This window comes from Triturus cristatus, chromosome 2_2 (genome assembly GCF_964204655.1).
Source record: "Triturus cristatus chromosome 2_2, aTriCri1.1, whole genome shotgun sequence".
Classification (NCBI taxonomy): Eukaryota; Metazoa; Chordata; class Amphibia; order Caudata; family Salamandridae; genus Triturus; species Triturus cristatus.
The window spans coordinates 71170773-71198051 of record NC_140582.1 but is presented as its reverse complement, the minus strand read 5'-3'; the positions used below and the strand labels follow the sequence as shown (position 1 = coordinate 71198051).

The 27279-nt window shown below is 44.1% G+C and overlaps 1 protein-coding gene across 1 annotated transcript in view; it reads left to right on the top strand.

Annotated features, from left to right (window-relative positions):
• Positions 1 to 27279, top strand: part of LOC146861870 (sulfotransferase 6B1-like) — a 350581-nt gene that overhangs the window by 29812 nt on the left and 293490 nt on the right. Inside the window, exon 2 of the mRNA XM_085641040.1 lies at positions 22095 to 22204. Coding sequence (XP_085497166.1) covers positions 22095 to 22204 — 110 coding nt within the window. The remainder of the gene's footprint in view (positions 1 to 22094; positions 22205 to 27279) is intronic.

Below are 27279 nucleotides of genomic sequence, written 5' to 3'. Positions count from 1 at the left end.
ACTCTCTGCCTCTTCACCTTCAGACAGTGCCACGTACGTCCATTCCGGTGACCTATACTTCTGGTTAGGTTTTCTGATTCTCTTGATCTCCTCTGGTTCTTTTGAGACCTTTGGTTTATCACCCTTTGCTTGATTCTGACTGGACACCTCGTTTACCTGTTCGGCTTTCGATGAACTTGAACTTGCACTTGCTCGTGTCAGTCTGTACCTTAGCCTCTTTATCTTGTTAGGCCAAAGATCTCCTCTTACACTCCTTTTCGGTCTCACTTCTTTATTATTTCTCTCTCCGATCCAAGTTCTCTTTCTCAGAACTCGACCCTCTGATTTCTCATTCTCACTTTCATCTGATTCTGTTTCATTTGCCTCTTGTTCCTCAACAATTCTCTTTTGCTCCACAGACTTCTTCCCCACCAATTGAGATTTCCCTGCTACTGTCCCTCCTCGGGTCTCCGACACGCAATCTTCTTGCTGCTTACTTGTCCCTTCACCTAGCTTATCAGAAATGTTCTCTACACCTCCTCGGGGGTCTTCCGCAATCTGTCCCTCTCTATCTCCTTCTGACCCTACTTCTTCAGAAGTAATCTCAGGTGGATCTTCAACCTCCTCATCTGATTCAGGTGTAGTCTCTGTGGATTTGTTTATTTCTCCTCTTTCCTCTCCACTGCTTGTTGGAACTTCAGGCACTCTTACAGAATCCGATCTCTCCTCTGAGGCTCTCAATGTTTCTCTTGAAGTCTCTCTCGGAATGAAAAAAAAATCACCTGACTCTGACTCTCTTTCTCCTTCCCCCCTTTCAGGATTCTTTTTTCTTCTCACTGGTTCAGTCTCCGCATCATCACTGGAATCTGACTCTTCAAAATACTCTTTACCAGTCCCATCCTTTGGATTCGGAACTCTCAGAGTATGACTTGCATGAACCCAGTTCTTCACACCAGCACACTTTACTGCAGTTGTCGTAGTCAAAATGACTTGTCTTGGCCTTCCCCACCTTGGAACCAAGCAATTTCTTCTTCTGTGCACCTTTATCCTCACCCAGTCCCCTGGACTCAGATCATGGGCTTGCTTCTTTTCAAGTGTGGTGGCGTCTTCTCCAACCTGGTGAAACACAGAATGAACTGTGTCAGCCAGGCCTTTACAGTAATCCAAAATCATGTCATCAGTTATTGTCATCAAGTTGTTGACAGGCACGAAAGCATGTCTCATCGCACGTCCCATCAATATTTCATGTGGACTCAACCCTGTGGTTCTATCTGGAGTAGACCTAATAGTCATTAGCACTAGAGGCAAGACATCAGGCCATTTCATTCCAGTGGCTAAACACATCTTACCAATTGGGTTTTTAATTGTGCCATTCATCTGCTCAACAACACCAGAAGCCTCTGGTCTGTATGCACAATGTAGCTTCTGCTGTATGCTCAATGCTTCACAAATTAAACCCATCAGCTCATTGTAGAAGTGTCCACCTCTGTCTGACTCAATTGTCACTGGGAACCCGTACCTAGGAATCAACTCTCTTAACAGTAACTTTGCCACTGTTATTCCATCATTCCTCCTAGTCGGATAGACCTCCACCCATCTTGAGAACAAACAGACTACCACTAGAACATACCTCAATCTGTTCACTTGGGGCATTTCAATGAAATCTATTTGCATTCTGGTAAAAGGACCTCCTTCTCTGCCTATTGTTCCTAGGCTCACCACTGTCTTTTTCCCAGTATTGAACTGCTGACAAATCAAACATCTCTGACAGATGCTCTCTGCAATCAGCCTGAACTTTGCAATGTACCAGGTTTGCTTAAAGGACCTAATCATTGCGTCCCTCCCCAGATGTCCCTGGCCATGATACATTCTTGCCATTGTTGATAGCATCGAGTTAGGCATGACTGGTCTTCCATCTCTATAGATCCAAACATGATCTGTCTCTCTTGGGGCACAACCTGCCTTGATCCAATCTCTCATTTCCTCATCTCCTGCTTCATCCTGCAACTGTTTCACTTCATCCCACGTTTCTAGGACATTAGTAAACATCACAGAACAAAAAGACATCTCCCTTTCTCGTCCCCGGTTAATCGAATGATTGTTCTTTGCACAATACTGTGCTATGTCATTAGCAAAACGATTACCAAGAGTAACAAAATCATCTCCTTGTCCATGAGCAGCACATAATTATGTTTATTTAACTATTAATTAGTTGATCATTAATATTAATACATCAATTCATAAATATTTATGGTAATTGTTTATTTTCATTTTGTGTGTGGGTTTTGGTTTTATCGGGGTTAACATAACATAATTTATGTTTATTTAACTATTAATTAGTTGATCATTAATATTAATACATCAATTCATAAATATTTATGGTAATTGTTTATTTTCATTTTGTGTGTGGGTTTTGGTTTTATCGGGGTAAAAACATGAATTATTACATACATTTAATCTTTTTTATTTCCTACTCTATAACACCACACAATTCACAACACACAACATCTGCAACATAAAGAAGCATTAAAAGCACGTTATTTAAAAGCGCAAACACGAAACAAATAGCACTGTAGCCACACATATTTAATTAATTCGCTCACTGACTTAGTTCACGTATTAATAAAGCAACATAAATGCATTCCCGCGTGTAATTCTTTCATTAGTAATGTTGGTTAATCAGAAACTTGAACAAAATTAATAATTAACAATTAATTATCAGTAATTTTAATTATGACATATAAACATAAACTGGAGTTTAAATCTAAATAAATTTTCAATAGAAAACCCTGCTCCAGCAATGCCACGCTGGAGGCCAAGTTTTTGAAGTGTTGCCTGCAGGTAAGGCAATTCAAGTGAATCAACGGTTTTCTCTGCTTCAAGCAAACCTACAGCTGCAGGGACATCGGGAGATGTTCTATTTACCACGGAAAACAACGTGCGTAGATTTGTGGAAATAGATTGGTGTGGAACGAAACCAGACTGGAGTGGAGAGATGATAGTTTCAAAAAGGAGAGATAATCTAGTGGCTAATGCCTTTGCAAGAATTTTATTATCAAAATTCAATAAATACAATGGCCTATAAGACTGACAATACAGTGTTTCCTTACTGGGTGTTAACAACAGGATCATAGTCGTCTTGCGTAGCTTGGGGAGAAGCATTCCAGTTTCAAGGGATTCAGCATACAGTTCTAGCAAACGTTTTATAAAATACCTCCGTGAGCCATCAGAGCCGGGGGCTTTTGACCCATCCATGGAGTCAATTGAGGAAATAATCTCCTCGACTGGTATTGGTTCGCTAAGTGCTGTGTAGAGGACAGCCAAACCATGGCAATCTCCGATAGATAATCTGCCAGATCGTTACCATCCTCCATGTATCTGGAGGTGTAAAGCTGAGAGTAATATCGTAGCAGTTCCATCAGGATCTCGCCACCATCTGAGGTTCGTGTAACACCCTCAAGTGTGATCTCTGATATGTAATCATTCCACCGCTGTGGGCAAAGCAATTTCGCCAATGTACAGCCCGAGCGCTCGCTCTTGTCATACCAGCGGGTCCTCACGAACTTCCAAAGGAACTGCACCTCGTGGTCAGCAACCTCATGAAATTCCTCCATTGCCTTAGCTCGAAGATGGAGCTTGTCATCCCCAAAACCCCCTGAGGTCATAGAATCATTATGCCGAAGGAGGCCTCCACTCAATCCAGGGAGCAACGTCTATCACACAGTATGCCGTACTGTTTAGCTATGTACATGCCTTGAATGTACGCCTTAAAGGCCTCTAAAGGGATGCCTGTGTGGTCACTGTTCCTTCGTTTATATCGAAATAGTCTGTGATGGCAGTTCGGAGTTCCTTGCAGAATGAAGATACTAAGGGGGCCTGACTAGGAAAGCGCCACACCCTCATCGCACCACTAGGAAGTGGGACATTTAGGACCACACAAACAGGAACATGGTCTGATAATGTGCGAGGTTGGCACCTCACTTCACCTAGCCAAGGTAGAGCTGAAAGGGAGAGGAACCAATAGTCCAGATGCAACCAGGTGCCATGAGGGGCAAAGTAGAAAGTGTGGCCCGGGAGCTGAGTGTGTCGATGGCGCCATGCATCTCTAAGAGAATACGAAGTACACGAATCACACAGAATGTGCGTGGCAAGGGTTTCTCCTCTCGGGGCAGCCGATGAGGAGTCCAACAGAAATTAGAAACATAAATTGAAATCACCCCAATCATGATGTGGTCTGTATCTATCCTATCAAGGATCTCCATCATGGCGTGAAAGAAATCGGGAGAGTCCACATTAGGTGCATAGATGCTAAGCGGCCAATCACGGCCACATATCTCCCCTCAGTATCAGAAACTGTCTAAAAGGGAGAAGGAGACCGAGTGATGGATCAGTATACATACTTGTGGGAGTATGAGCTGTAATTGATAAAATACCTATGTGGGCCCCACGGCAAAGCGTAGGTCGGGGTGGGAGCCTAAGGACAGGTGTGCCTCCTGTAAAAAGGCGACTGACCAAAGTATTGCAGCACCTGTTCGCCCTTATGGGGAGGGTTAATGCCGCTTATATTCCACATCGTGGTATCTCAAGACCACCAGCCACAGTATTATTAGCTATGGGCATACTCTAAGGAAGTCATATAGGACCTACAAATTGTAATATCATAAACAGTCTCACAATGTGGTTGTGCACTCTGAAACAGAAAAAGCAACCCCTTCACATCCGCCTTCACCCCACCCATCCCAGGCAAAACAACGCCCGGAGACAACCCCCAATGAACAAAACAGAAAAATACCCAAAATAGAGAGATAAACGATGCAGATACAGGATATCGAGTTGGAAATGTCGACATACACAAATATCGAGTTGGAAATGTCTTGCTGTAGAGATATCGACAGCAGGAACATCGTGGTCAAGAATATCGACTTGGAGGTAAGAAATATAATTTTTGAAAATATCAATGTCATTAATATCGTTTGCAAAAATATAGTTGTTTAAAATATCGATGTTTTAATTAGTGTTATGTATTTTAGTGTGTATCTTAAAGTATATGAACTATTATTTGTATAAGTATTGTTTTTGTTTTTGAAAATATCTGTTAAATTGTTAGTAGTTATTAATTTTATTTTAATTTAATTTTGCGTTTTTTAGTTTTATAGTGGGTTGTGGGAAGTAATTTAATTTTAATGAATTCATTATTATTTTTTATTTATTAGTATTTATTTTATTTAGATTTTATAGTGTTAATTGTGGGATTTAATTTATTATTACTTATTTATGAATTGTTTGTTAATTATTATTGATTAATTAATTGGTAATTATCTCAATTGTGTAATTTTTTTAGGAGCGAATTGTGGGTTTAAACGGAATAGGGTGGGAAGTAATTTAATTATAATAAATATTTTTTAACTATTAAATTTATGTAATTTATATTGTATAGTGTTAATTGTGGGCAATAATGTATTATTAATTATTTATTAATTGCTTGTTAATTATAATTAAATAATTGCTTGGTAATTAATATGTTAATTGTGTCTTTTTTTAGGAGCGGGTGGTAGGGTTTATAGGGGAATAGGGTGGGAAGTAATTTATTTATAATTAATTAATAATTATTTGTTCATTAATGTTAATTAATTAACTAAAATTTAAATATGGCTATTGTATAACTAATTTTAGATGTGAGTTGTGGCGTTTATAGGGGTAAAGAGTGGGAAGTAAATTCTATTAAATTAATTAATAAGTTGTTAATTGATATAAATTTATTAATGTAAAATTAGTTATGAAATTGTGTAATGATTTTTAGGTGTGGGTTGTGGTGTTTATTGGGGTAGACGGTGTAAAGTAATTTATGTTTATTTAACTATTAATTAGTTGATCATTAATATTAATACATCAATTCATAAATATTTATGGTAATTGTTTATTTTCATTTTGTGTGTGGGTTTTGGTTTTATCGGGGTAACGTTTGGGGAATAAATTAATTCATTTTCTGCTTTAACCCCTTGTGCGCTCATGACGGAACCACGCCGTCATGAGCCACGGACGGCGTGTGCTCATGACGGCGTGGTTCCGTCATGCTGCGGCCGTTGGCGGCCGCTCCTCCCACGCGGCTCTAATACCCCGCCTGTGCGGGCGAAAAAGAGAGTGGGCGGAGTCGTGACGGAACCACGCCGTCATGAGCACAGCTCGCCCGTGACTCAAGACGGCGTGGTTCTGTCATGAGCATGGCGGCGCCGCGCTCACCCCTCACCCCCCCAGCGCTGTGGCGGAATTCACGCCGCAGCGAAGGGGTTAATTTGTTTTTTAATTAATTATATTTTTTAATTGATAATTAACTATGTTAATTATGGAGGTCCATTTGTTTTTAAATTTAGATGTGTGTTGTGAATTGTGTGGTGTTATAGAGTAGGAAATAAAAAAGATTAAATGTATGTAATAATTCATGTTTTTGATTATAAATAATTTGTATTAAAAATAGTTATTTGTTTGTAAAAATCTTTTACATTTTTTTTAACTGATCTTTCTAGGTATTTGTTAGATCTTATTAACATTATAATGTGTTTCCATCTTTTTGTAAATTTTTAATATTTTTATATATGTTTTCTTTTTCTGTTTTTTTAAAAAGGTTTCTGTTGTAGTGGAAATTGTGTTTGTTTTTAATTTTGAACTGACTCCAATGGGAATAATAATTTTTACCCCTTGCTATCCAACACTTTCCCTACTGTTGCACTCACTGGAAGGTGACCATTTCACCGTTAGCACTAGCGCTAGCTGCGCTTTCTGCCTGTTTAATTGCTTTTTAAATACTCCCGTTTTCGTATTTTCTTTAATCTTTGTTATTTGCCTTGTTTTTAACTTGCTGCGACCCCCCTGGCCTCACTCTGCACTGTAAAAACCCCCCTTGGGGTCCACCACCACTGCCTTTGGCGGGTCCGGGATCACGGGGTACCTGGGACGAATCTAAGCGCCATCTTTGATTGGGCTCGGGCACTCGCGTACTCTCGCGAGATTTCGGCCTGCTGAGCCTACTTGAGGCAGTGAGAGACGGTAGGTCAGCCTGGAGAAGGTGACCATTTCACCGTTAGCACTAGCGCTAGCTGCGTTTTCTGCCTGTTTAATTGCTTTTTAAATACTCCCGTTTTCGTATTTTCTTTAATCTTTGTTATTTGCCTTGTTTTTAACTTGCTGCGACCCCCCTGGCCTCACTCTGCACTGTAAAAACCCCCCTTGGGGGCCACCACCACTGCCTTTGGCGGGTCCGGGATCACGGGGTACCTGGGACGAATCTAAGCGTAGATTTCGGCCTGCTGAGCCTACTTAAGCCTTCTATCAGCCGCGCAGCGGTGACGTGCAGCGGAGCGCCTTCATCGCGCCTGAGTCCAGCCAGAGTCCTGCCCGTCTGCGCTCGTCCGCGTCTCGGGAGTGGCAGGGGCAGGACAGAGAGGCGTGTATTTCTGTCTAGGCTGGCGATACCGGCGGGTAAAACTTTACGGTATGGTATACTACAGTGCGGCCGATTTACTCGCTTTGCACCCCTCTTGTGGCCAATGTCATCTTGCTTTTCCCGGCAGCCGGCTTTTCCGAAAAAGCTGTTCTACTTGTGGGTGGCGGCCTCTAACTTCCACCGGGATTGCGCCTGACACCACTCCGTCCCCGTTCCAATGTTACCTTCTTAACACTAGATCCCTGATTGGTCACTCCTTGGATATTTGGAACTTACTGTATAAAGCCAATATATCATGCTTATTCCTTACGGAGACTTGGCTGAGTGATTGTTCAACACCTGACCTTTCTAACGCCACCCCTCCAGAATATAACATCTTTAGAAGGGATAGAACATCTGGTAGAGGGGGAGGAGTAGCTCTTGTGGTTAATAAAAACATCTCCTGCGTAACCTTTCCAGTGGAGAACATTCAGGGCTGTGAAGCCTTAGGCTTCACCCTTCAGCTCTCCTCCCTCCAGGCTTGTACCGGGATTCTCTTGTATAGAGCCCCGGGGCCGACTGGGTCGTTTTTTGATGCACTGCAAGTTGCTCTCTCTGTCCCCTGTCTCAGATCAGAGCACTGCATGCTTCTTGGGGACCTCAATATCCATATGGATATTGTAGTGGACCCTGATGCAATGAAATTGAGTGATATTACTAATACCTTAGGTCTGTCCCCGTTTCTTCTAAAGCCAACGCATAATAAAGGCCATACTCTGGACCAGATCTTTTCTACTAAAACTATTGTGATAGAGGCCTCACAACCGGTACTCTGGTCTGACCATTTTCTGGTTTCTTTTTCGGTTCCCGTCGCAGCTCCCATCCGGGTGAGAGAATCTATACAGACTTCGCGCTCCTCGCGCCCTTTCCATCTTCTTTCGGCCGAGATGCTATCTGAGGCTCTTAATATCTTTCCTTGTCCTCTTTTGGGTACGTTGGAAGAGAATCTTCATCTCTTTCAGAGTTGGTTGACAGCAAGACTTCAGACCCTAGTTCCCGAAAAGAAGCAGAATAGTGGCGAACGCAGAATGTCTGCCCCGTGGTTCACCCCCCAGTTAAGGGAGCAGCGCCAAGGCTGTAAAAAGGCAGAGAGAGTCTGGCGACGGGCCTATGACCTGACTGAGAAAGCAAAATTTCGAGGATTGACTAAAGCCTATCATCAGTCAATTTGGAAGGAAAAAAAATCATACTTTGAGCGTCGAATTGATGAGGCTGAAAATGGTTGTAAGGAAATCTTTAAAGTTGTTTTGGATTTTATGCCCCCTGCTGTTTGCACTCCATCTCATATCCATTCTGAAGAATGGTTAAAACAGCTTGCAACTTTTTTTACGACTAAAATTACTACTATTCAAGCCTCTCTTCTCGACCCTAGCTCACATGTGGCCGCAGGTCTCTCGTCTCCCCCTGTTTCTAGGGAGAGTCTAGGCCCTTCTCTCACATTTTTTCCTCATCTTTGTCTTGACACCTCCCTTGAGCTTCTGTCTGGTTTGAAGTCCGGTTCTCCACTTGACCCGTGCCTAGCTAAACATCTGGGGAGGGTAGCACCTGTTTTAAATGCTCTACTGAATCCTCTCTTGAATTCTTCATTGAGTACAGGAGCGGTCCCACAAGCATGGAAACACGCCTTGATCCTGCCATTGATCAAGAAGCCTGCCCTGGACCCCCTCATCCATGCTAACTATAGACCTATCTCCCTTCTCCCTGCTTTGGCAAAGGTGGCCGAGAAATTTGTCCATCGGACGATTTCTAATTTCATTGAGGAACACGACCTGTTGCACGATACGCAATCTGGATTTCGTGCAAATTTCAGCACAGAGTCGGCCCTCTTAGAGGTCACGGATGCCATCAGGGAAGTTCTCGATTCGGGAGGAAGGGCTATGCTGATAATGTTAGATCTATCGGCGGCATTCGACACCGTCCCCCATGATCGCCTCCTTAAAAGACTCTGGGAGTGCGGCATTCAGGGAACGGTGTGGAGTTGGCTTAAATCTTTTCTAGCCGGCCGCCGACAAACGATCTGGGCGCCTCCTTTTTCCGCGGAAATGTCTCCGCTAGAGGTAGGGGTACCGCAGGGTTCCATTCTTAGCCCCACGCTATTTAATATCTTTATGGCTCCTCTGGCGGCAGTCGCGGAATCCTTTGGCGCCCAGGTCATATCTTACGCCGATGATACCCAGCTCCTGTTCACTTGTGACAGGGGCGGTACTTTCGATGGCGTACAGATCAAGGACTGCTTGGGGGCGGTCTTCGAGTGGTTCAGGTGTAACGGGCTTAAGTGCAATCCCGACAAGTCGGAGCTGCTCTTTTTTGGTTGCACCTGTGAACCAGATTGGAAAGCCTGGTGGCCTCAAGATTTATTTCCTCCTAACAGCGTGTCACTTAAAGCAAAAAACTTAGGAGTAATTGTGGACAATGAGCTGTCTTTTGGGCCACATATCTCGTGTCTCTCAGGTAAATGCTTCGGCATTTTACGTATGCTGAGAAAGTTCCTTCCTCTTCTGTCTCTTCAACATAGGAAGACTATTGTTCAGGCCTTGATTGGATCGCGTCTGGACTACGCAAATGCCCTTTTTCTGGGCCTTCCAAAATATCTGTTGACCCGTTTGCAAGTGGTCCAGAATTCGGCAGCCCGTGCTATTTACGGGCTCCCAAGAAGAGCCGGCGCTACGGCTCTTCTGAGAGACTTACACTGGCTGCCGATCACTAAAAGAATTCTTTTTAAGTGCCTGACTTTTGCCTTTAAGGCTCTACACGGCCCTTGCCCCAAGTACATAAGGAAACGTCTGTCCCGATATGTACCGGGCAGGGCCCTGAGATCATCTCTGTTATTCAAAATGACAGTCCCGGCCATTAAGCGTGCTAGGATGAGTGGCAGATCCTTCCGCTACTTAGTCCCGAAGGAGTGGAATGAACTACCACTCTCTCTCAAACAGGCCCCGAGTCTCCTTGCCTTTAGGAAGGAGCTGAAAACGTGGCTCTTTGCTAATTAAGTACTTTTGGATAACCTGTGTCTTTCTCTCTATTTTTCTTTGGCAGTCGCTATGTGTTGTTTCTATCTGTTATTGTTCTTCAGCAAAGCGCCGGGATGCTCCTTGGAGTAGCCGTGCGCTATAGAAGAAATAAATTAACATAACATAACATAACATAACTGGAGTGGGAATAGTAATTTTTATCCCTCCGCTATCCAACACTTTCCCTACTGTTGCAATCACTGGAATGGGAATAGTAATTTCAACCCCTAGGCTATCCAACACTTTCCCTACTGTTGCACTCACTGGAGTGGGAATAGTATTTTTTACCCCTCCGCTATCCAACACTTTCCCTACTGTTGCACCCACTGGAGTGGAAATAGTAATTTTTACTCCTCCGCTATCCTACACTTTCCCTACTGTTGCACTTACTGGTGTGGGAATAGTAATTTTTACCCCTCCGCTATCCAACACTTTAACTACTGTCGCACTCACTGGAGTGGGAATAGTATTTTTTACTCATCCGCTATTCAACACTTTCCCTACTGTTGCACTCACTGGAGTGGGAATAGTTATTTTTACCCCTCCGCTATCCAACACTTTCCCTACAGTTGCACTCAATGGAGTGCAAAATTTAAGTTTAAAGACTATTAAATATTTGAATATTTTAATTTACAATATAATGTTTTTTATAAAATGTTATGTTATAGGTTTCTGTATATATCTATATTTATTTGTAAATTTTTATAAATTTATAAAATGTAAAAATACATTAAAATTAATAGTTTATTCATTGTTTTAAAATAAATATATATATATTTTACATTTTATATATGTAAGTTTAATTTTTTTAAATTAAATTTATTTCTTATACTTGTTAAAATGTATATTAAATCTAAAAATCAATTTAAGTTAATTTTATTATTTAATATATTTAACATTATTTTATATATAAATAAAATATCGAAATTTTGTACATCTATATTTTTTACATAGATATATATTTTCTATATTTTTATACTTACCATTATAAATATAGGGTGTTGATATTTTTGACACCAATATTTATGACTCGATATTTGTGTGTGGGGATATTTTGGATGTCAGTGAACCAACAATTATAGATCGGGATAAAGAATATTTGTGAAGAAACATTTTAGAATTACTGGCCTAACAAAGTAACAAGGCATGTCCAGGCAGTCATCACGATGGTCCAAACAATCCCACCACCCAGAGAAGTCTTAATGAAGGAGCCGCAGCCTGGAGCAGTCATGGTGACAATGCCCTAGGAACAGATGCAAACTAAATTTATCGACACGGAAAGGGGAAGTGAAGTCCTGAGGCCAGAGCATACACAGTGTCGCACAATAGCATTGGTTAGTCTGCTGGGAAGAGATTTGAACTGTTGGTGGCCTGCAGGCCAGGGGTGGATCGCACTGGGTATCCTCCGGAAGTGTTCTGATGATCTTTACCATCTTTCTTGCAAAGTACCTGGGCATCCACAAGAGTGTCAAAGATTCCTCATTTCCCATGTACATCCACACGAAGTTGGGCATGTAAAGCATGGTGTACCGTAGTGCCATCGTCCTGAGCGAGGCCTTTACATCAGCAAACTTACAACGAGTTTCTTGAACCATCAAGGTGAAATCAGGATAGAACAAGACAGTAATGCCATGATATTGGACCTGATCGCCCTCACGCGCCAACCGAAGGGAGGTGTCTCTGTCTCTAAAGTTGAGTAGTTGCACGATGATGGGGCGTGACATCACCTCAGGGAGGGGGGCCTAGGGCCCAGCGATCGATGTGCTCGTTACACTAGGAAGGTGTTAGAGAATGCTTCACGACCAAACAAATCCACCAATAGGTTTTCAGCAAATAGGTCCATTTTACCGGTAGCCGTGGATTCTGCAATGGCTGTTATACATAGGTTATTGAGGCCTCCAGGTCCTTGTTCTTCAAAGCAATGGTCTTGATCTGACGTTCAAGCTTCTCCGGGTGCCTTGGAACAATGGTAGCCCTGTCCTCCAAAGCTGAAATGCATGCCTCAGCCCCCTTAATCCAGGCCTTCTGACACTCAAGGCGCTCAGCAACACCATCCAGTCTGCCCGATACGGCATTGAATTTAGTGTCCATGGCCTTAAACCCCACCCAGATTTCGGACATCAGGACCTCCACAGTAGCGGGTTGAGTGAATTCTACAGGGCCACCTGTTGCCCCCTGCCCCCATCATTTTGGGTGTAGCCGCTTCGTCCCGCTCCCTGGCACGCTCGAATAGCAGCTTGCACTATTTCGGGTCCGTGCGGCCCATGCGGATGGGGCTGAGGCTAGTAACACTGGATGAGGCCAGCAGGCGACACCTGCAGTGAGAAGGCAGCACTGCAGCAATTATGTACAAGAGCAGGGATTGTAGACCAGGAAGGGAATTGGAGCAATAGCAGTCACTCAAGTGAACAAGGCTGTGGGAGTCACAGCAATAAGTGTCATGAAGTACTCTGTTGGTACCTGGTTGTTGTGAACAACAAGGCCCAGGCCAAAGAATGGGAGGGCGCCCTGTAAGGCCAGGGGGGCCACAGCAATCCCGTAGTTGAAGGGAGAGTCAGGCCTTGCCTCCCTTGGAGCACAGAACCACAACAACGGGCCCTCCTACCCTCCTATCTGCCTCCCGCAGCCTAGGCCCAGAAGGTGCTACCACCCAACACCCCACCAAAGGCACAGCGGCTGCTCACCCGTCACCCTCAGGGCCTCCAGGCAAATCCAGGTAGCAGCATCACAGGCCACAGGAGCGGGCCGTCAATCGAAACAGGTAGGACAAGGCTGCTCAGGCTAGGCAAGTCCCGGACCATCTCGCGGCTCGAGTATGCCGCCGATCACGCCACACAGGACTGCCAGGAAACGTGGTAAATTACCACGTTTGAGGAAAATATTTTCTCCAAAGGTAAAATACAGTCACGAAAATTCACTACAATTGGTGAAGGAAACTCATGTTCAGAAAATTTCACCAATTGTAGTGAATTTTCGTGACTGTATTTTACCTTTGGAGAAAATATTTTCCTCAATCGTGGTGATTTACCGAAGAATTCCGGTTACTTTTGTCTGTACAAACTTGGAAATTTGAGGAGAATTGGTGTTTAAAGGCAAAGTGATTTAATGTCGAAATTGTGGGAATCGATAGGTTCTGTACCGGATTGGATTACCTTCCGATTTTTGCCCTGAGGAAGCCCGCTGTTGGGCGAAACGCATTGGCTGCATCTCTGCTGCTGTTCAACCTGCAACAATAAAAGAACCTAATTTCTTTCTATTTATCTGGACTCTAAATTGTTATATATAATTTTTATCCTTTGAAGGGTTGCCTCTCTGTGAAATGATTTTTTGGTGTTAAATGTGTATGGTCTTAGGACAGTGGACCAAAGAGGTGGGCAACCTGAATTCTACAAATCAATGATACTCTGTGTATAGGAGGGTAGTGCAGCTGTTGCTTTCCCCTACTGTCTATTCGCTGTATATATATATACACATGATCTAAATGAATGTATCTGGGCTCCAGGTGTCAGTGTTGGCAGAAACATAGGGCCTGATTCCGAGTTTGGCACAGTTGCGCCAACTTTCCACCAGCACAGCTGCGCCAAACCCGCACAGAGACCGCACGCCGTATTACAAGTTGAACTCGTGTACGGTCCTTCACCTTTCCCATGGCCGGTGACGTCCATGCCGTGCTGGAACATTGGGGGAACACAAACAGGGGGGCACATGTTGTGTTCCCCTGAATGTATCCCCTTGGCAGGGGGGACATAGGGGCCCTGGAGGGTCCCCTTTGTTCCTGCACCACCAGCCTTTTCATGGCTGTTCTCCAGCCATGAAATGGCTGGCAGTGCAGGAACTCGTAATATATACTCAGCAGGACTGCGAACATTGTGGAGCACCTCTGCCTCCGCCAGAGAACGACTGTTCCCTGGTGCAGCCGGTGGTCCTCCACCGCAATGACTTTTCAAGTCGTAATGTGGCAAACAGACCACCGCCACCACAAGTCCAACCGCCAGACTCGAACGCAGGCCCCTAGCTCTAGTTCTGGTAACTGTTAAACAAGATGTACACACCCTGCTTTGCCAATTTTTTTTCAGTGCCCAAGCACCAGCAAGATTTGCATGGCATCTATCTCTACAACCTTTCAAACCTACAACCCTAGGTTGGAGCTGTTGAAGGTAGCTCTCATCATTACAGTATAGCCCGCATGTGTTTCGACTGTAGATATTGTCAGATGCCGCTCCTTCTCTGCAGACTTCTTCAGTGATCCAAATTCAGGGTATCAAAGTGACCACAGAGATTGGAGGTGTGTTCATGAGGCCAACCGTGGGGGATAGTCTACTCAACAGCAATGAACCCTGTAACGTGGTCCCTGGAGATCACCCTGTCATACTCAAGTCTGAGCAGATACTGTGTGGACGTCACTGAAGCCAACCGCCTGGCTAAATGTGGGACACATGTGGGAAACCTTTAAGGTTTTAACTCCTTGCTTTTCATGAAGGGTAAGTTGGTATACACCCAGGGGGGATCAAGGGAGGAAGGAGCAGAGCATGGCTTAGTTAGTGACATTCAGGGGGTGTGAATCTCAGATTTCCCAACTAAAAAAGGAGTGGGCTGCAGGGTGGAGGGTGTAATGACCAAGGTTTGAGATGAACTGTGTCCATGAGGAACAGGGTCAGTACTGAAATTGCATTTGGTTGGCCTCTCTAGAGTGGCACAGTGGGTGAAAAGCAATACTTTTTGGAATGCTACCCTGAGCAATTGCCATTGGTTAGACTATTTGCAAGCATTCATCCCATCACCTTTTTGGTGTTTGAGTGCCAGGAGTATGCCTGGCAAGTTGAGAATGAAGCAGCTTTCCAAACCTACTACTGACAATATTTGCAAATTCCAAAAAGTACTACATTTGGACCAATTCACAGAGCACTTCTTTAGCTGTAGATTGTTACTTTTGTTGGTAAACCAGTCAATATATATATATTTAAGATCCTGATCCAAAAAATTTAAAGTTAAAACTCTTTGTGAAATGAGAATGATGAGAAAAACCACCACACACATAGCAGACCCAACTCAGGACCCCCAGACATAATTATCAAACCAAGAATGCATTTGAGGGATGTCACACTCCAATCACCCCCCGCTGAAGCCATGTCCCTGCCAGTTCAACCCGGGCCTGGTAATTCTTCCTGGGAACATGTGACTATGGTCATGTACAGCACCATGGCCTTGAGTCCCTGTCTGGGATCACTTATTTTAAATGTATTTTCACTGCACTCACTACTCTTCGTCTGTGCTAAAAAAGCAACTGGTAGAGTTGTCAAATAAGTGCATGTGAGCAAGTTCTTGTTCTTGTCTTTTACAAATCATTTTATCAAGTGGCTGATGTCCACACGTAGTTAGCCTGATTAGCAAATAGAGGAGCACACCAGAACTGAGCCATGGGTCTGGCTGGACTCCAAGAGTCCATGCACGAGCCAAGCCAATGTTTGCATGGATATCTTGCAAAAAACATAATTTAAAAACATAATACAATCTCTTCAAAATCCCCAAAAGAGGTTCTGTGAAATAACATATTGGCCATCATGGATAACACAGTTTTGACTGGTAGGGAAGCCGAGATTGATTTCAGTTTGTCTGGATGGATCTCTCTCTCTCTCTCTCTCTCTCTCTCTCTTTCTTTCTCTCTCTCTTGCTCTCACTCTCTCTCTCTCTCTCTCTTTTACATAAAAGGCCACTATTCATTGTTTGCTCACGACAATAACATCCGACACAAATATATTAGACCTGATGCAGGGACCCCCAGACCTAACTGCCAAGCCATGAATGCACATATTTGGGAGTTTCACACCCCAAATACCCCCTTCCCCCGAAGCTACAGCCCTGTGGAGGAGGGTACGGCACCTTCCTTCAGTCCTGCAAATAGTTAGAGTCTGCAGAGCTTAGCAAGTAACAAAGTTACAAAATAGTAGCTTGCTAGGCTTCTTTTATTTCCAAGCCTCTAGACAAACATCATCCTTAAAGCACCTCATAGCCACAAGACACCCTCAATCAATTCTTACCTCAAACATTCAAAAGTATACCCTCACTTCTCCAGGTGTGCAACCAGATCCCAAAGCTCACTTTTACTTTACAGTATCAATATTCAACTATGTACAGTGTGGTACAACCTCAAATACCAATGTCCACCACCTTCAAGGTGTCAGGCAAACTGTTACAGGCTCCTTACTCAGACATCCTCACACACATCTCAAAGACGAGAATACTTTATCCTCGACATTAAAAACAGCCCATTCTTACATCATGTTACACTCATCTGTATGTATAAGACACTTAACTGTATGATCACAGTACAACTCTCAACAATACAACCTCTGGTAGTATTCAACCAGGAAGCCTCACAGATCTGCACAAAACCTTGAGGCCCTGTATATTTTTTCAGAAACACACACACATGCTGATTTTATCAGAAACCCTCTCACCTTCACATACACATCAGAGACACAGACACACGTCTAACTGACAAGAGTTTGTGGAAACATCTAATGTTTATATTTTAAGACACCAATTGTGAAACCCAGTCCCACTAAATCCTCACTCTGAGGTACTCACAAACCCCTCACACCCATAAAGTCTAACTGACCCTCAGAAACATGCACTTGATGCTAAACTAGGAAACCTGCCTATAAAAACACATATAACCCCATGGATGACCACATTCACTGTCTGATGAAGATACACATACACAGTCAGGCAGTCACAGAAGCTAATGCTCTTCAACGTCTACATGAGCCCCCTCGCGGCCATCGCACGCCAACACAACCTCAACATAATCTCCTACGCCGACGACACCCAGCTGATCCTCTCCCTGACCAACGACCCCGCCGCCGCCAGAGCCAACCTACACGAAGGGATGAAAGAGGTAGCCGAGTGGATGACGACCAGCCGCCTGAAGCTGAACTCGGACAAGACGGAGGTCCTCATCCTGGGCTCCTCACCATCCGCCTGGGACGACTCCTGGTGGCCTCCCGCCCTGGGCACCGCACCCAAACCGACAGACCATGCACGCAACCTGGGCTTCATCCTGGACTCCTCCCTCTCCATGACCAGGCAAGTCAACGCCGTCTCCTCGCCGTGCTTCAACATCCTACGCATGCTACGGAAGATCTTCTGGTGGATCCCCACCGAGACCAGGAAGACCGTCACCCAGGCCCTCGTCACCAGCCGACTGGACTACGGCAACGCCCTCTACGCCGGTACCACCGCCAAGCTCCAGAAGAGACTCCAGCGGATCCAGAACGCCTCAGCCAGACTCATCCTCGACATCCCACGAACCAGCCACATCTCCGGACATCTGAGAGACCTGCACTGGCTCCCCGTCAACAAAAGAATCACCTTCCGCCTCCTCACCCACGCACACAAAGCCCTACACGACCAAGGCCCGAGCTACCTCAACAGCCGAGTCAACTTCCACGCTCCCAAACGCCACCTCCGATCAGCCAACCTCGCCCTCGCCGCCGTCCCCCGCATCCGAAGAGCGACTACAGGAGGAAGGTCCTTCTCCTACCTGGCCGCCAAGACCTGGAACTCCCTCCCGACCGACCTGCGCCTGACCCAAGACCACCTCTCCTTCAGGAAGAAGCTGAAGACATGGCTGTTCGAGCAGTAGCGGCACCCCCCCACCCCCAGCGCCTTGAGACCCTACGGGTATGTAGTGCGCTCTATAAATGTCATTGATTGATTGATTGATTGACATAAGTTCCCTGACAACCATACCCCTAGACAGCCACTGGCAACCCTATACACCTACACACAAGCCCCTTTACAGTTGGCCATGTACTGTAATACACAAGAACCAAAAATATATTTTTTTAAATTCTCCAGAGCTCCACCTACATCTCAAAACCCCACATATTCAGCCCTGCTCCCTACCAAAGTGCTACTGAAGCATACTGCCTACAGAACGGCACAGCTTTAAAGACCTACACGTGGCTTTACAGAACAAGCCATTCCTCCACAGACTAAGATCTACCCAACTAGGGCTGCATGCATCCTCAAACCTCTTTGAGGCAAATATACTGTCAATGAGTCATGGGAGAGGAAGCTTGATTCTGTGAGCTGAACCAGGCTGTTACTTCACTCTGTTGTAGTATTTTTTAAAGAGGTGAATCTTAAGCTCTCTCCTAAATTGGTGCAGGGTTAGGGCAGTTCTGATTGGCACAGGGAGAGTGGCGGATCCCCCACTAAGGTGGAGGAGCGTCGCTCCACTGCTTTCAGCAATGGAAATACAGGAAAAATAAAATGATAATAACTCGTTATTATCATTTTATTTGTTCCTGCTGCAGTGTCTTTGTGGGGTGAGGCTGCTCTCAGAGCAGGGGGGAGGAGTGGTGGGCACACTGTAAGTGCGCAATGACTGATTGGCCGGCCCTCTTGGGCCGGCCAAATGGTCATGCGTACTTTGCATGTTCTCCACCCAGGCTGCATTACAACCTGGGTGGAGAACATGCCCAGGGTCCCATTTCCTGGCTTAGTGCCGAACCACAGCGCTCAGACCAATCACAACGCTGCATTGCACCATTGTGATTATTCAGGGGAGCCTGGATGTGCTTCCTGTTACTGGCTGGGAGAGACGCAGCAAGAAAACGGAGCAGAGACGAGGCAACGACGGTGGAGGGACCGGCGAGGAGGTATGAATTTTTTTCCATCTTTTTTACAACTCTCATACCCCACCCGGCCACCCTTGAACCTTGCCGGCTGCCACTGCACAGGGATGTTGTTCCAGATACTCTGTTCATAAGTAGAGAACGCCTGTTGCCTTGCTTTTAATTTGTTTAACTTATTTGATTCCAATCTGATGGTGCCCAAACCTGGGTTTGCAGGGATCCACCTACATGGTGAGCATGGAAATCAGGTAAGCAGGGGTGCTCATTGCGATGGCTTTGTAAATGGTTGAGCTAATTTTGAAGCTGGTGGGGGCCAGCAAGGGGAGCTAATGGAATTCCATCTGGTATTCAAGATTTGGAGCTGTCTGTTCTTCAAACATCTGGACCGGGTGTATAATGCATGCTGTTAAGTAGTACAATTACACTGTGACTTCTTCAGTGCATGCCCTACAGCCATTTGATGTTTCGGTCACAAGTGAGCTACAGGGTAGCAAGTGGAGGGTGTGATGGTGAGCCTTCCATGGTGTGGTAATGAATTTACTATTATCTAATGATATTTGGGTCAGCTTTACATCATTCCAGTCCTGGTCCTCTACTTCAGTCCAGCTTTGAGGGTTGAGTACTCCCGGGAAGCTGATACTGGCTCAGATTTGGCTGACAAGCAGCTGCAGTGAGTCCACAATGGAGGTTGAAAAATTCTGCCTGGTGCAGTGTTGAGTATTTAATTAGCAGTATAAAGAGGTACTCTTTACAGTAAACAAAAGTAGCAGCTAATTAACTGCCGCTGACAATAAATAAATAGGGGCCTATTTACAAACCCATTGTGCCACAGGTGCGTCACTTTTTTTGACGCACTGGCGGCGCAATGGGCTTGGCCATATTTACTAGGCCACATAAAGTCACCCTGCGTGACTTTTCAAGGCCTTGTAGATATGGGCCCCTTTCAAGCATTACTCTGCAGGGGCTTCCATGGGTGTTGCAGTGGATGTTACCACGCAACATCCATGGAACTTGACGCATTCCCAGATTTACAACATTTTGAATGAATGAATCAGAATCCTTTGCCTCCCCAGGGGAGGCATGCGAATGGCGCAATGAGGAGAAATATTTCTCCTTGTTTTTTCCTCTTTCTATGAGTGCTGCATTCTGCAGCACGCATAGGAAGAGGAAAATGCAATTAATTACTGTTTTTGTGCAGGAAGGTGTGCCTTCCTGCACAAAAACAATCATTCCCCCAGCACAGGCACGATTGCAAATGATGCACGGGTGCCTACACTGACGCATGACAGCCAATTGTGCGCCAGCACAGGAGACAGTACAGGGATGTGTTGTATTGTTGTTAACACAACGCATCCCTGTGCTTTGAAAATGACACAGCATGGCGCAGCTAAATGGCTTGCGGCGCCATGCTGCATCTTTTTTCTGTAGATGAGGCCCCAATGTTTAGAAATTTGAAAGAAAGAAATTATTCTGAACTGAAAACTACAGTCCAGGTAGTGTCAAGGATTGTTCCGCTCCGATTACAATATCACAGTACTCATGTTTTTTCAAAGCAAAAAGTTGTTTCCCATAAATCAGAAGGTCCTTGTGCTAGTCCTGAGGAGACCTGTGGAATTCATAAAATGCGGAACACCCTGGAGGCTAACCCACCACGCAAGAATGCTCACAAGACCACAAATTAAATGAGGACACTTCTTATGGTGTTAAAGACTGGGACAACCATCATTGCCCATTTATGGTTTCCTAAAACATTTGTAAGAGTCTTACAAATGTTTTAGAAAACCATAAATGGACAATTACAGTAAGACCTCAGGCATAAAAACAGCTCTTATTATGCAAACTCAAAGCCTTGATCTGTGGATGAACTTTTGGCGCAGCTGTTTAAGTTGATGAAACCCTTTTTTCTACCTTTAATAAATGTATGCTTGTGAAAGACACATATCGTGGTGTCATAAGACTTCATAAAATCTCAACTGTCGCTGCAGTTTTTCAGTTGGGAATAATGAATTATGGGGCATATTATCAAGACAGGCGATAAAATTATCGCCGCCTTAGCGGCAGAAAACTGCCACTAAAACGGCGATAATGGGCTTGATAATATGCTCTATGGAATTCCAATTGAAGCCCATGTTAGATGTGAAGGACATCTAACATGGGCTTCAATTGGAATTCCATAGAGCATATTATCAAGCCCATTATCGCCGTTTTAGCGGCAGTTTTCTGCAGCTAAAGTGGCGATGATTTTATCGCCTGGCTTGATAATATGCCCCTAATTTCGCAATTTTATATATTCGGTTTACAGTTAGCAGCGATTAATTTGCTGCAAATGTTTTGTTGCCACAAAAATCTACATTTATGCGGATGAGAGAAATCTTTGCATTGTTCACTGTGTTTCCCACCATGCCCAGCGGCTACGGGGCGGGCCTGCTATGGCTTATGGTGTATTTAATTATGAGGTCAGTTTCTGCCTCAGAAACTTTGTTTTACTTTTCAGTTATGTTTTTCTTTTTGATATATCTCTTTCATGTTAACACTTTTGCTGGAGTACAGTTCCTCAACTGGCTGGTGGAGCTTTACAGGCAGCTGTGGTCTCCCCACAAAGGGCTCAGTGGCCACTGCTGAACTAAATATTATTTGCCTTTTTTCTTATATGTTTTTACTGCACTTAAAAAAAGAATGACTGTGCCGAATGCATGCACAAGTCTACTTGAATTCTGGGCTTGGGCAGGAGGTGATAAACGCAAAGCGGTTGTACAATGTGTTTGTGAAATAAGCCTGTGCTGTTTATTTATTCTGCCTTTCTTTTTGTGGCATTTATGTCGAATTATTCATGTTCAATAGGCATACATATTTTGCTCAATTCAAAATATTTGCCTCTTATAATGTCTTTGTGTTTTACCGAGAATTACATTTTGTGTTCAGCTATTTGTATCAGTTCTGTTTCCTATTTTGTCGCTTGAACATTGTGATAATATATTTCAGGCACTAACTGGACTTCCCAGCTCCTAAATGACATGGTGTACAGCATTGCAGGAAAGGAACCTCCACGAGAATTGCCATTGCTTGAATTCGGAACTCCAGACAAACTAGAGGTTGGTATCAAAACAGCAAAACTTGGTTTTGTAGTATTGAAATGGGTAATAGTGTTAGAATTATACTCTTTAGCACAAATCTAGGTGATTATCTGTTAAAATCCTTCTATATTGTATTTTCTGTGCTATCCAAGCCCAAGGCAACTCCTTCATGTGGCAGAACAGAAAAACGCCTCTATAGTGAATGGTATGATCATATGTGAGTTCTTTTGCCAATGACACATACATATATTGAACACTGGTGTTAAAGGTGCTGGGAACGATGGAACAAGATAGCTACAGAAATTGAACCCGATTGTTAAAGAGGCTGGGAATGGTGGAACAGGATATCCCATCCTTGTTCAGAAATTAGCTGCCCTAGTCAAATTACCTCAAAAATGAGGATTAGACCATTTAGCTGAGTCAAATATTGTTTCCTCCACTCTCTGACCATACATTACTAAACTCAAAACACAGATTTCCTTTATATGATCATATGCCTTTGGGACCTTATAGGAACAACATTCACAATTGTTGTGAAATGAGATGGGGTCCCCTTGTAAAGCATGGAATTGCTACCTGGAGACTGGGCTATCACATTTCGAATATCAGGTTGCTAAATTAAAAGAGGCTAGTTCACTATTTCACCAAGCACGATTGCTGGTTTTACAATATAAAGTAGCTAAGGATAACTCCTACTAACTGCACTTAAACCCACTTAACACTATCGCTTAGAAATAAGCTTGTTTGAAAGCAAGACATGTAATGGAACTATCACCCTTCATCCCTTATCTTCACTTTACCTGGGTTTACAATTTGTTACCACTATTTAGGGTTACCTTGGCATTCACTTAGAGTTATAGCAACCTATCCTCCACTTTGCATTTATACTTATTGCAGAGATCAGCACTACCATACGTAAAAGCTATGCTCATTTAGAAATTCGTTTTTAGGTCTCGCCTACGCAGTGCGGATGCGCTGCTAGGAAAAAGACGTTTTGTAATCGGTTCGCTTTCCGCCCTAAAAACGCGCACGCGTAGCATTGCTTTCAATGGCAACGTGTGCACGTTTGGCGATTCCCTTGCGGTGAGCGAGCTTTGGCGCCATGTGTTAGCAATTATCGCTCCTGTCACTACTCGCTCCCGCAAGGGACACGCTTTCCATTTTGCCGACACTTTTTTTGTTTTACTTTTAGCGCGAGGCGCGCGTGCTTGTTTTTTTTGAGGGGTGATAATCTCAGTGCATTGTGTCACATCTGTACCATCAGTGTGCACCCTCCGCGTGTGCTTAGTTTGTGGTAATGGAATCCGTACCTTGTGGACAGGGCACCACCGAGTAACAGATCATCAACAGTTTTATGAAGTTTCTTTTGCTGTGCTTCACTAAACTGTACTCCCTGGGTCGTCTTTCCCTCCTCGGGTCTGCCTTCAGTGTGGCAGCAGCTGTCTCTGCTATTCCGGGCCACGCAGCCTTTGTTCCTCACTGGGTGCAGTGCTCACTGCTCCGCACCAGTGCAGTTAACTGAGACAAGAACCACCCCTGCTGCCACCTGGTGCAGTGGGATACTAAGAAGAGGCACGACGCACTGACCTACCGGGCATTTCCCGTTGGGCTAGAGCCGGTTTCTGCCGCTTCCTCTCCTCTATCGGAAATGGGTTCCAGTTTACCGGAATAAGGCGCCCACTCTGCAAAACATCGATTTCTAGGAGAGTCAACCATCATACATCGATTGCTGTGTGGTTAACTCATCCACTGATGAAGGATTCAGATTCTCAACAGTTCTCCTAAGTAAAAAAAAACAAAAAAAACACACACACACACAAAAAACACACACACTGTTGTAGGTAAAACACGCTTGTTCTAAATAAAACACTAGTGCGCGCGGTGGTACTGTACTTCCAGGTAAACACACACACACACCTTTCTATAGGTTTCTATATGTTACAAGTACGTACCTCGCTTCCACCCCTCTCTTTCATCTCCCAAAAATGGAGATAACCATAAAAAACAGAAATGTTATACCTGCCTGAAAAGACCACGTTGGTTAATAGTGTTCAACATGTCATGGTCTGAAGTCACATTCAAAATGCCTGGGATTGTTTTTTCCACTAAGTTGGAACTGTTGTCAGCATGTTTCACAAATCCTTTCTTTTGACATTCTGTAAGTAAACTCTGGTAGTAGTGGTATGTTGATATCCTGGCCAAAAATGCTTTATGAACTAACACGCCTCTTGGAACGAAATTGAATGCACAAATTTATTTTCAAACTATTTAGGGGCCGATTCTCATCCGGGTCGGAAAGCTCTCCGACCGAGCCGGATCCGGAGTGTTTTCTGACCGAGCCGGAGTCCTGCAGTCCGACCAAGCGAGTACGATGCGGCCGTATGCTGCCAGACTCGGTTCGGTCGGACTCCCATAGAAGTCAATGGGAGCCGGTCGTACGACGCGTACATGGGCTCCCATTGACTGAATGGGTACGTCTCTCACAAGGGCGCCCCCTACTGTGGGTACGCGTCGGTGCCATCTGCACCGTACATGCCTGTGTTGGGGGGACCCTTGGGTCTCCCCCTGTGTCCGAGTTGTAGGGCTGCAGGTGTCAGGCGGTCCGACGCGGACCCCAAAGGCAACTTCCCGGACGTTTTGCGAGCCAGATTGTTCGGCTCGCACCGGCTGTCCGATGCGTGCATTGGACTGGCTCGGTCGTAAATCGCATCCATTGCACGCCACGGTTAGCTTACGGCTGAGACGTACGGAGCAGTTCGGACCTTGAAACGACTCGGTCGGTGAATTTCACGTAGCTCGCATCGTAATGGCTCGCTCATACAGCTGTACGAGTCGGGTGGAAAACACGCATACGGCTCGTAGTTTTTCCGGACGGATCGCGTTCGGTGCCCTTCCGACCCAGATCTGAATCGGCACCATAGTGTTTACAGTACATATCACATACTTAGAGTGGGCTTTGAGTCTGCCCTTGCTCAGGATTTGATGCCTTTGCTGTCTCTCAGGTAGTGGCTTTTGATTCGATGGTTTTCCTCCATGTTCTTGTGTTTGTCCACCAAGGGACAATTTAGTTCTAAAGTGTTCTCTTCTCATTGGATGCATTGTATTCCTGCATGATTTACCTGGGGGACATGTTTTGTTTCTGGGCATTTAATGGGAGTGCTTGTGTTTCCTTGGTCCCTCTCGATTTCTACTTCAGGAAAAAACAACTATTTATAGCCTAGAGTGACCATTATTGGCTTTGCCGTTGCTTGTTAATAGTGGCTACTAATGTCATGCATCGTGTCCAGGAGCTTGCTATGCTGTCAGGTAACTTGATATGCCCACTAGCACGTGAGTAGCTTGGCAACCGGAGTTAAAATTCGGCTCTCCCGGTTCTACAGACGACAAAGAGCTCCTCCAAAGTGACACGTAAGAAACACATAAAATATTTTGGGAAACAGTGATTTTCTCTGGCCAGCGTAAGCTGGTTTGCTTTTGGCACCCCAGTGGTGGCTTGGCATAGCTTCTGTACTTGTTGATTTAATTAAAACTTCGAAGATCTCGCCTACCCGTAGCCCTAGGCAAACGACAAAAACTACGGTCTTTTCTAGGTTTTTACCAAGCCTTTGCATATCAACTCATCTTTTTACAACACCTGTTTTCGTCAAATGTGCGTTATTTGCTGCCAACAAAACAAGTAAACAACATTATTTACAAATAATATGAAATCATTGGCCATATCTGTGTTAACCAAAAACCACTAGTGGAAGAGCTGTGTAAATGTAAACATCCTTAATGTAGTTGTCTTACATGCAGCCATAAGTTAATCAGTGCTTAGAAGCAGCAATACAATGTCCAGCTGTTTTCTCTGTTAACATAATACAAGTATCATATCTCCATATAGAACAAGCATTGGCATAGCCAATAGGTCTCACTTTTGGGACCTTATAAGTATTTAGTTATGCATCACAATATCATTGGTGCAACAACATAAACTGTTGCATGGCTAAACACTTAGAAGGTCCCAAAGGCGAGACCTATTGGCTATGCCAATGCTTGTTTAACAATATAACTGTACAGTCAAAAACATTTCTATTCCGATATGTCATACTTCAAAACAGCTGTATAACGTAAGATAAAATGTCATAAATAAAATGCAAAATGCCTCGCTGTACAACATCTATGAAAATGTTTTATTTTTTTTAATTCTGCTTAGAAGTGTAAATGCTTTAAAAAAAAAGCAAGCCTGTTAGCGTCAGAATTGAAGTAAATTTGGAGGAATGAACTCCATTCATAATGACTGATACAAAAATTGTGCAACAACAAAACATGGGGAAAAAAGTATTTATTTATATAATTTAGTATAGCGCTTCCTTACAAAGCACTGTACACACGTACATTAACAGTACACAATAGAGTACAGTAATTGTTTTAGCAACAACAATCGGTAAAACGGTAAGTCTGAAAACAGCAGGACAGTAAGCAATCCCTTAACGGTTCCTTAAGGAAGGAGCTCTCATTGAGTAAGGAAGTTGGTTCCACGAAAACTGAGCGAGTAATGTCATGAATGAAGTTAAGTTGGGAACAGAGAGATCGAGAAACAGGCAACAGACTTAAAGAGGTAGAATGCAAAGTGTGATTTTCAGAATAGGGAGAAATCAAGAACATAAACTAGGAGGAGACAAAAAGTGGTACCATTTAAAGACGATAAACTAAACGCTGAATTCAAACTAAGACAAGAAAGGTAGCCTAGGAAGTTGCCATGAATAAAGAAATGCTGATGAATGGAGAGAAAGAGGAGACAAACACAGGCGTTCTGAAAAGACTGACGTGGAATCGTTTGAGTTTAAGTATGTTGAAAAGACGGACGGACATGACAGGAAGTTTATGACTGACACAATCTGTGGGGCAAAGTCCAGAAAGGAGCTAAACAGAAAGCCCCGAATATGAGCAGATAACTAGTAAGGAATAGTTATAGGAGGAAAATAACAAGAAGTTGAATGGAATTGAAGGAATAAGCAGGTAAAAAGAAAATATCATTCTTACTTGGGTTCATGTTATGAAAAAGAGAACCCATCCATACCTCAATTGCTGTCAAGCTCGTGGCACAACCT